This window comes from Gossypium hirsutum, chromosome D01 (assembly GCF_007990345.1).
Source record: "Gossypium hirsutum isolate 1008001.06 chromosome D01, Gossypium_hirsutum_v2.1, whole genome shotgun sequence".
NCBI classification, from domain to species: domain Eukaryota; kingdom Viridiplantae; phylum Streptophyta; class Magnoliopsida; order Malvales; family Malvaceae; genus Gossypium; species Gossypium hirsutum.
This window is the reverse complement of record NC_053437.1, coordinates 15,695,036-15,706,462: the sequence shown is the minus strand read 5'-3', so window position 1 is coordinate 15,706,462 and position 11,427 is coordinate 15,695,036. Positions and strand designations below refer to the sequence as shown.

The 11,427-nt window shown below is 32.6% G+C and overlaps 2 protein-coding genes across 2 annotated transcripts; one reads left to right on the top strand and one right to left on the bottom strand.

Moving 5' to 3' along the window:
• Positions 1 to 4: 4 nt before the first annotated feature.
• Positions 5 to 3,106, bottom strand: LOC107922217 (F-box/kelch-repeat protein At5g42350). Its single transcript, XM_016852120.2, has 2 exons — positions 2,706 to 3,106; positions 5 to 2,099 (listed from the first exon to the last, which is right to left on the bottom strand). The coding sequence occupies exon 2, from the start codon at positions 2,017 to 2,019 to the stop codon at positions 280 to 282; it is 1,740 nt and encodes a 579-aa protein (XP_016707609.1). The 5' UTR covers positions 2,020 to 2,099; positions 2,706 to 3,106; the 3' UTR covers positions 5 to 279.
• Positions 3,107 to 8,161: 5,055 nt separating this feature from the next.
• Positions 8,162 to 11,379, top strand: LOC107922048 (protein canopy-1). Its single transcript, XM_016851880.2, has 9 exons — positions 8,162 to 8,442; positions 8,575 to 8,601; positions 8,682 to 8,761; positions 9,505 to 9,577; positions 9,907 to 9,964; positions 10,457 to 10,508; positions 10,650 to 10,674; positions 10,752 to 10,843; positions 11,047 to 11,379. The coding sequence occupies exons 1-9, from the start codon at positions 8,347 to 8,349 to the stop codon at positions 11,075 to 11,077; spliced, it is 534 nt and encodes a 177-aa protein (XP_016707369.1). The 5' UTR covers positions 8,162 to 8,346; the 3' UTR covers positions 11,078 to 11,379.
• Positions 11,380 to 11,427: the final 48 nt, after the last annotated feature.

The window sequence follows — 11,427 nt, the reverse complement described above, 5'->3', positions numbered from 1 at the left end:
TTGATGAATGAACGGACAGAAATTTATTACAGATAATGCAACAGAAGCAAGATGAAAAATACATAATCAGTTTATGAACAATGGTGAAGAAATTACTAGCAAGGCTAAGTACTAGAGACCAGATGTGGTGGTCGCCATTGTACAAATTGTGGAAATTCCAAGAAATAAATAAGAAAATTCACAGGTAGGAATGCATGAGCGAAATCCCCTAAATGAGCAGCTCTCATCTCATGTTCTATAATTTTCTGGTTGAATTACAGTGCATTGCAGCAGAAGACATTATAGATGTAGCACCGCCATTGTCTTAGTCATGCAAGAAGAAGCATCTAATTCATGAGCCATGTGATTCCTAGAAATATGGCTCCAATTCATCTCCACATCAGACACATCACACACTGTGAAGAAATCCAAAACCTGACCAAATATTTTAAACATTTCAACACCAAATATTAAGTTCCTGTCAGCAACAAAAACAGGGTTCCAGTCCATTGGAGCATCAGGGTGTACTGAGACCTCGGTCCATGTAAGATACATCAGATCTAGCTCCCACAATTTTCTCACGGCCTTGTTTCTCCGACCAATTTGCCCATCTCCCTCGCACCAAGAGACAGACAGCAGAAACAAGGAACCATTACAAGAAACAAGTTTTGGATAGTACTCATGAACGTGGGGAGGAAATGCAGAGGTTTGGATTCCAATCCAGAAACCTCTTTCTATGTCATAGCCCGCTAACTTGTCATTCTCAGAGCAAACATAAAACATCCCATTACAAACAACACCAGCACAAACGACCCCAAAGTCTATAGGCAGCTTCTGGATTTCACTCCATTTATTTGATAAAGAATCATAGATTTCACCAGAATTCAGTGGCTCATCCCAAGATCCAAGACCTCCAACAGCAATCAACACGAACCTTTTACAACCCTTCATATTTGCTTGTTCACTTCTTTGTCTAATAAACTTGTATGATCTTCTATTTGGTAATAATGAAGGCCCATTTTCATCAAAAGCATTTCTGTACTGACGTCTGAGTGAAAGCCTGTGAGGATCCTCGTAAACATCTGACACCCCACCAACTCGGGATCTGGGAAACTGCCTATCATGTCGATTCTGATGGCTTTGAATGACCGAAAAATCTGAACAGACCTCGGATATTCCTAAAATAGGCATTGATCTAGCAAACTTCATAGATGAAGCTTTACGCCATGATTTGGTGAGAGGGCTAAAGACTAACACACCTTTGTGTGTCTTGAATGAGCTCCTATCTACCCTCCCAAAGTTGGTTAAGCTTGAACAACCTCCAACAATATAAATATCATCCTGCATACTGGCAACTGAGAACATGAACCTACCTCTGAGTATATCAGCACAGATCCTGTGCCATTGATCTTGAGACACGTCCAGTGCATGTATCTCCCCAGAGCAATAGCCATCCTTAACAGCACCAAAGAGAAACAACCATGGTTTTTGACATGAACCTTCTCGTCTCATCTGTAAAAACCGAGGAGTTGTGGTCAAGTGTCTCCATTTCTTGCACACAAGCCGGGCATTCATAAGACTGGTTAATGGTAGTCTCACCAAGCACATCTCTAGAATGTCATCAGGCAGAAAGATATGCATCCTGCTGTTTCGTACTGACTCCTCAAGATCTAAATCCTTTCTATTGTTTTTCTTCCAAAACTTCTCCCTCACACCATATGAGAAGCAATCGAAATTATTGTCCTCTATACCACAAATTGACTTGTACACCTTTCCTTCTTCACTGGCACTTGACCTTCTCCTATAACTTGGATCACCAAGTTCCTCACCTGTGTCAGCACCCACTTTGCAACCACCACCTCTACCATATAGAGTAAGACATTTCAAGGAAACCCCTCTCACCTTATCCTCTTCACCCCCTTCACCTCTATGATTTTTTTTCCTCAACTTCTGGCTAACACTCCTCACAAGTCGTTTAGACACAGTCAGCGTCTCAAAATCCTGGCGAAGCGCTTCCTCACTCACACTCTCAGAAAACATTATGGTCTCCAACTCAGGGCATGCAAAGTTGCAGACACATTTCTATATTGCCGGCGGCATTTTGGTTAAGACTCTTGCATCTACAGAAAAACAGACTGATGAGATTGCAGCCACACATACACACAGAACAGGAAAGAAATATTAACATATAGCATTAGAACTATGAAATAGCAATGCTAAACAAGAAAGGGTGAAACCCTAGCCTGCCTAATACTGCTAATGAACATAATATCAGAGAACAGAGTCAAAATAGACAAATATCCAAATATTGAATACAAAGACAATAAAAATTAGTTTGATTAGCAAGAGCTTCTTAAAAGAATCAGAAAATAACGCAAAGGCAGATGAATGCAAATTGAAATTAATGATGTAAAAAGAAAACAAGAACAACGATGAATACCATTACATTAAGGTAGAATTTAGCTAAAATCAAAGTTTTTTTTTTCAGGAATAAATCGTCGTTTACAGATCCATAGACTCCATTTTCGAATTGGAAAGTTTCATAGCCCTCATTTGAATCAGATCCTAATGAGATCGGCAGATTTCGTTTCCCATTACGTTTCAAAGTAAATAAATGGCACTAATCTAGTTTAACAAATGACTTAAAGGAGAGAGATTAATTCGTCATAAACCTAAATCTTAAACACACACACACACACACACAAGATAAAAAAGAAGAAACTTACATTGCAGCAAGCGAGGAATGGAGGATTACGATCAAGAAAAATAATTAAGCAGAAAGGGATCGTTTATTAGAAACCCATGGAAATTTAATCGAAAAAAAAAAGTGTTAGGTTGGTAAAGCGACTCAGCACTGAATAAAAAAACCAACTCGTGAGCTCAGCTCAGCTCTAACTCAGCTATTCGCTTTACCCTTTTGCCATTATCTGCTGCCTCTCTCTATTTTAATTTTGTAAGCATATTATTCATCCTCTTCCTATGAAGTTTCCATCCACGCCTTTCACAATGTTTATTGTTAAGGTGCAAGCCATATCACAGCCGTTGATCCATTGGGCACCAACTTCGAAGATGCGCAATAGTGGGCTCGGCTCTCGATGATCTCGCGGCTGTCAGGTTTCTCAAGGTAACAGACAGTAGTAATATTTTTGTTTCTTCTTTTCCTTTTTATTAATTAAATAAATCTTTAAAAAGTAAATCAAATTATCAAAGAATTTAAAAATTGGTTGGGTTGGGCTCGGTGTTTTAATTACAGCACGTTGGATGCACGCACACAGCAGTGGGTGAGGGTAAGTGAGTGATATAGCGAAAAGCCCGGCGTGAGAGTGGCGGTCTATTTTCTAGGGTAGTTACATGTGTGGACCCATGTTTCATCGTCCAATTTCCACCTTTGAATACAACACTTCAATTCTTTTTTATTTTTAAATTAAAAAGTTATTTTTTAATATATTAATACATTTTCTTGTAAATTGGTTAGTTGAATTTAGTAACCCACTATAAATCAATTAATATAATTTGATAATTCATATTGATTAATTAAATTTGTTAGATTTATAAACTTTATAATTAATCATGTGAACGAATGTAAAATAAAAAAATGCATAAAAGCAATAATGCGTGCACCTGTTGTAACACTCATCGCCCGATCCGGTCGTCAAGTTTGAGCTATGGGAATGTTATAGTCGTTTCCGGAGCAACTACTGTAAAAAACACTGTAAATAAATTAATCAAACATTCGAATATTCCACACATGTAGTCATTACATGCTAAACAAACTTTTTCGAGACTCAATCGAGCTTATGAAAGCTCATTTACTAATCCGAACATGAAATAAGATCAAATTGCAAAGCTTTCAAAGTTTCAAAATAGGTATCGATACTCTTGCTAGGTACCAATACCATTTTGAGCTTTAATGTTTCAAAAAAATCAATTTAAAACCAAAAGTATTTATACCAGACTTAAAGTATCGACACTTTCTTCAAGGTATTGATACTTTACCTTTTGTATCGATACCATTTTAAGGTTCAAATTTTGAAAAACTTGAAGAAAATCACTAAGCATCGATAACTTTATCTAGGGTATCGATACCTCAGTGCCAAATATGTCAAAACTTACATTTTTGTACTTATTTCATGCCCAAACCAACTCAAACTCAAATAGTGATTAAAAGCATACTAAAAACCTGCAAAAAAACCAATTCAAAGCTTACCTAAACACTTCATTTCAACAACTTCTCAATCAGTCAAACATTTATACATCAATAAGGTACTTAAACCTATCAATTAAACTTTTGAAAATTTCAAACCATCCAAACTTGCAAATTCGTTCAATTCCATCATTTAAACATACCATTTGACTTCCAAATTTTACACTCAAGTACTACATATATAGCTTAACATATTACCAACATACACACACGTATATATAACCAATACCAATCCAAAATCAAGCATTATCCTAGGTTTATGTCCAACTATCATTCAAGGTAAACATATATATAGCAACACCTATGTATATGCCACATAATCGAGCTTAAAACGAGCAAAAGTCTATCGAGTCAATAGCAAGATAGTGTGAGCTTAGAGGTGATCCAACCGACACATTTCGCAAAGCAAAAATCTACAGAAAAAGGAAAACAACTAGGTAAGCATTTTAAATGCTTAGTAAGCCCATATGGAATTTACTTAACTTACATTAACATTACAACAATTTAGCAATTGAAACACATTGGTACAAACATGGCATCTTTTGGCAACCTTATACTTTCATGCACAATTCAATCACACAATCACTATGTTAGTTCATTTGCATATGAAACTATAATACCAAAATCATATACATATATAATCATTTCATATTATAACATATACTATTAAACTATACTCAATTTATAAATATAACATTTCAATCCATGATCAATCATTTCATTTCCATTTTTAATTACCGTTTCGTTTTTGTTTTGCCTAGGGAACTATAGAAAATTGAACTCGGATACACGAGATTGATTTGCTCATACGAGTTGACATATTTGGGCTGCTAACACTAGCTTCAGACTAGGGTTGCTCATACGAGCTTAGTTTGATGTTACTAACACTAGCTTTAGAGAATTCGAAATATATGTTGGATCTCAAGCCACCGTATTAATCCCTTATCAAACACCCTTTTTCATTCTTTTCGATTGAACCATCCATTTTTCCGTTTGGACCTTAATGGCATGTCATTCATATCTTAATCGTTTAGTAAGTTCACATGGGCATCGTTATTGTTTCCGTACCATTTCAAAGATTTTAATATCATCATATACATATCATTAAATAACATAACGATTTCACATGCATTCAATACATTGTATCTATTCAGAATAACTATATTTTTCATACTTTACGATTTAGTCCTTTAGAGGCCAACATTATCAAATTACAATTAACCTAAACTAATTGACATTATAACATAATTCAAACATAACACATATAACATAGTAAGTCCCACATGAACTTACCTGAAAAAAACAACAACAAACGAAATATCAAGGACTAATCTGTAATTTTTCTTTTTCCTCGATTATCTTCTGATTGATTCAAATCTCGATCTATATGATAATTCATTTCAATTTACCAATTCCAATTACCTTATAACATCCTATTACATGCATATGTAAGTTCAATTTTATTTTTTGAATGTTTTCTAAAATTTTTGCATTTTATTCAATTTAGTCCCTAAAACTGAAATTGTAATATCTTTTAAATTTGAGCTTCGATTTCGAAATCAATCTCAAATTCATCATTTTAAAATCCTATATTATCTATAATTATATAATTTTAACATCAATTTGAAAATTTATGCACTTTAGTTCCTATGTTCAAAAACTAGTAATTAAACTTTACAAAATAGTCCTTTTTCATTTCTAAGCTTAAAAATCTAACAATTTAACACCAATTTCATCAAGCATTCATCAATAATAACTTTTAAAAACTTTAACAGTTTTACAAAATCGATACACGGGTTAATTAAATTAAGCTCTTGGGACATTAAAAACATAAAAATTACAAGAACATAGTTCTCCATCTTTGTTTTCTTGAAATGAAAAGATGATAAGAAATGGCTTTCATTTCTTTTTGATTTATCTTAAATACATAATTTAACGTTTAATTAAACTTAATTATTTAACTAAATCTTAATTAATTTAATATTAAGCTTGATTAACAAAATTTGTGGATGACACTTATGCATCCACCACCGTTTGGCTATTAACAATTGGTTGAATTTCTCAATTTGTCATTTGATTAATTGAAAATCCATAACAATAAAATTTTACCACTTTTACAATTTAGTCCATTTACTTTAATTAACTATCTAATTGACAAAATTAAATGACCAAACTTAAATTAACATTAATACCTCAATCATCGAAAATGGGATTTCAAAACCGCCATTTTTGACACCACTAAAAAACGAACTATTAAACCTATTAACGTCTTTTAATTGTTTTATTTGATTCCCACCATCTTCTTTCTTTTTTTAACATAATTCTCACTTTGTTTATTTGATGGAAATTTATGATATGAATTTTATAATAAGCTTACAACAATTATCTCTCTATAATAGCATCTTGTTATAGGTGTATAACAACCACCTTTCCATAATAAACAAAATTTGGATAGACGAATGAGACTCTTATAGAGAAAATTGACTGTATATATATATTTTTAGACAGTATAATATATTAAGTTGTTATTATATATGGTTGATTAGTCTTAGCTTATATAATATTATTTTTATTGCAACAACTTAGAGACATAAGTTCGGCTTCCTTAAGCGCTTGATATTTTTCAATTTGAACGTAGGAGAAAGATTAAATTTAAGGTTAAGTGTCATTTGAAAAAGAAAAAAAATATAAAAATACAATTATAACCAAAAACAATATAGATATGAATAACTACAATATAGATAATAACAAAATATAAATATAAATTAAAATAAATCTAGATAAAATTCATACAAAATGAGAATTAATTAAAAAACCTCACACAAAAATTTACATATGATAAAACCCGAATGTAAAATATTGAAATTATTCAAACTTTTTCCTTAAAAAAACACTTTATAATTAAACCAGTATTTCATTAATTTATACTTGATTTCAACTTCGTCACTACATTTACAATTTATAACAATTTTTTATTAAAAAAAATCTAAATGAAATTTAGCATGCAAGTAAAACCATTAGACATGTGCACTATCTCCTCCATTTGTAAAATCCTCTAATTTCAACTTTTTGAAAAAAATATTATTATCAACTATAATTAATATAAATAAAAATTCAAATTCTCAATTGAATTTTAGCTTAAATGTTATTTGATATTATTATTATTATATGGCGAAATTAGGGAGGCTGACAACCCCGACCCCTTAAAATAAATTTTTTTTATATGACCCCTATAAAATTTTTAAAAAATTTAAATTAGTAAAGGTAAAATTACACTTTACCCCCTAAAATATAAAAAAAATGATTTAATTCTTTACAAATAATAAAGATATAGTCTATTAAAATGATGAAATTGATCGTAAAAATTACAATTTAATTTCAACCCCTAATTTTTTTCTAATTTCACCCCTGTATAGAAGGACGTGAATTCGAATGTGATACGACACATTTTATCCTCTATTTAAGTGATTTAGATTTAAATTGAGTTTGATTTTTACCACTTACATATTTAACATTTTGAATAACAAAACGACGGTGTTTTGAGGTTGGAATTTATTTTAAACATTTTGGAGTATGTTTAAATTTAAGCATGAGATTAAGTTCAAGTACCTATGTTTACTTAATGTTGATATGATACTATTTGTCTTATATATCACATCAATAAATAATTTAAAATTTATAAAATATTAAAAAAATATATAAAAAGTTCATGAATTTTTAAAAAAATATATGAAGTACATATGATCTGTCATGTGAGCTATTGTGTTTAAAAATTTAACGTTTTAGTTATTATTTTAAACAAAAAAAACAATTCAATTCATTTTTTAAAAGGTTGAAGGTCAATTTAGTTTAATAAAGAAAAAATGACTAAATTGATAAAAATATAAATATTAAGGGTTAATTTTATTATTGTGCCATTAAATTAAACCGATCAGTTTGCAATTTTTTAAGTTGAATACTTGAATTTGAATAAAGTTCGGCTCATAGGGGTGGGGTGGAATATAACTTACCATGCAATAAGGCCTGTTGGTGGCTGTAAAGAAAAGGCCCGAACCCGGATCTAGCCTTAGCTCCTCAAAATAAGTAACTCAACTCAACTCAACTCAACGATCGCGGTTCCCGTGCCAAGGGAAAATTCGAGAACATTGAACAAAAGACCAGAGATGGCAGCTCCCATGTTGTGGCTCCTTTCCATCTTCTCCATTTTTTCCATCGCCGCTTGCATCGATGACAAGTGTGCCGCTTGCAATGCCGTCGCGGTAACAATGGAAACCTTTGATCAACATATGCTCTTTCACTCACAATCAAAACCACACCGATCCCATCCTTTTTCCTTTCCCCTCTTTATGAAATAAATCAGCTGATTTTTGTTTTCGTTCGATGATTTGCAGGCAGAGCTAGAGATTCAACTATCGAAGGTAAGAAACCTTTAAATCAACGCCACTTTCTGCAAATTGAGCTGTAATTTGGTAATTAATACAAGAATTTTTATATGTAGGAAAAACCCAGGAACCATTTGGATATGAGACATCGTTTGGACTCGAAAGGTCAACGCCAAGGAAAGGTTATTGATTACAGGTAATAATAATTTTCATGGAAAACCAACATTGCAGATTTGCATGCGCTAGTTAGTCTCGATTAAACTCTTAATTTTAGAAATTGAATTAACGGAGCTTCCGGTCTTTCTTTTGGTGTTGGGCTTCGTGTTGAAGAATATATTACGAACATCATGAGACAATAGCAATAAAAATAAGTGAAACATCAACAATGGTAATAAAAGGAAGCATTAGAATTAAGCAAAACATTGAACAATGAGAATAAACTTTTTAATAGGGAAATAGAACCTAAAAAATTTCGTCTGAAAATTGAGAAGAAAGTTGATAATGAACATTTTAACAATGACAAATAGTTGACATTTTGGATACCACCAACGGTTCAGCTCTGACAACAGTTGAAATTTGTACCAGTAGGTTTTTGCTAACAAGTATTTACCATTGCAATAAAATAAAATACTATTATTAATACTAACTTAACTAGCCTTAACAAGAGTCCTAATGACATTCTTTAGTAAAATCTAACACAAAATGATAACTTTTTTGCTATATTATGACTTATGAGTAACATGTTTCAGAAGGGAATGTTTTACTAAAGCATGCCTAATTGATGGGTGCTGCATATTTGCTGCTGCTTAGTCCTTTGTGATTGATGAAAGATTGCATGGATACCTCATGCACGGGTGTTTACTTTTCATCAATGGATTATTTTCCCCGGACCCTGTACAAGTGATAACTTTGCTAATTTTTTTGTCTTTTTCTATTTAGGATGAGTGAGCTTAGAGCTGTTGAGCTATTGGATGGACTTTGTGAAAAGATGCAAGATTACACTCTTGAAAAGGTAGCTCATACTTGCACTCTATTTCTTACTTGCATTTATTCGTGGTAGAAACACATCTTTAAACATGATATTATGTTTCCCTTGAAATTTCAGATATTTAATATATCTTGTAGCAACTGTGCCGTTAATATAATTATTATCATGTAGCATTAGATACTGAACTTGTGGCAGCATTGGCAAAACATGCAAATTTATAGGTTTCACTACTGTGTTCATATGTAAATTGTTCATATTCTCTGATACCTGTTTTATGGTTGATTATGCTTTATGACATGTTGTATTCAGGCATGCAAGTGCATATATCTTCATATCTATTTTTTACTTTGCAGTTAGATTCATCTCGACGTGAGTGGATCAAAGTGCATAATTGGGACATCCTCACTATTGGTACTGATCATTTTTTTTATTTTTTTTATTTTGGGAAGTGGCAAGTATAAATAATCTAATTATGGTTGGTGCACAATAAAACTGGCTGGTGAAGTCCTTGATCAATCATAAGCACTATCAGAGACAGGCTGAAATCATATGTTTCTCTGCAGATGTAATTAGTCCCCTAATCTGATTTTGTGCACAAAAATGCAAGGACTTGATCTTTGATTCACACTTCTGCATATACTGTTAATATATATGAGGCAAAAGTTGCCTATGCATGTGCATATGCCATTTCTCCGATGGTTTTGCTTGATATCTCTAGGATTTCTGTATTTCTTCCTAGCCATTCACCAAGCCATTGTTTCTTTACTTTCATAATACTGGCTGCCTCTATATTTATCGTGTTCCTAGAAATGCTGTTAATTTCTAGTTCTTTTTGTTTCCAAAGTCCATCGTTTCCTAAGTTCTAAATTATTTCCCTATTTCTGCATTTTAATTTATTGATAGATAAGCAAGAAGCTAAGGCATACTCAAAAGATATATCCTCTTATTGTGGACGGTGAGACTGCATGGAGCTTGCACTATTCTTTGTATTATGTCTCATTTATGAATTTCTATTTCTTCGCCAGTAGTTTGTTTGATATAATATAATTTGTGAATGTCAACTATAATAACCTAGTTTATATTTGTTCTGGTATAGGTTACTGGAGGAAACTGAAGATGAGGTGAGTTTTCAAACCTGCTTGTGAGCTTAATGCATATCTGAAATATTGATTCTTACTTTGCTATCAAACCCATGCAGTTAACAGAATTGATAAAGAAAGGATCCGTTAAGCAAGGAGATGTAAGCAAAGTTCTATGTGAGGACTTGAGTGAGCACTGCAGCGGGTCAAGGTATCCTTGATTTTATTTGTTGTTCTCTTTCCCCCCTTTCCAAGTAACCAGTTCTGACTCTATCCTAAAAGTCTATTTTATATAGATTTACAGTCTACCTTTGTTTTATATCTAAAAAAAAAACAGCCTACTTTTGTGGCACTTGCACAGACAATCTTTCCTAGGTTTCTGGTGTTCTGACATTGACACTTGTTTGTATGCAGTGATAGAGACTCCGATAATGATGAACTATAACTATTGTGGTTCAGCTGGAGAAGAGATTGTAAGGAAAAAAGTTTCCATGGTGGCTGCAGTATTGAAATGCGACTGTTTAATTTAGACTTCTTTCTGTAACTTGAAACAAAATTTTGCTCTATGGACCATATTGAGACTTATTTCCGTAACTTGAAACCAAGTTTCGCTCTTTGGACCATGTATTTGCTGTTTCCAACTTCTAAATTCAAGTCACTGTCTTGCGTTGTTTTTGATTCTTTAAAGTAAAACCTCTTGGATTCTTCTCGTTAATAGCTTAATAAACTGGTAGTGTATTACTTTTCCTTCTCCTTGTTGGATGGTTTGACACGAAAGCTTAATTTGTTATTGCT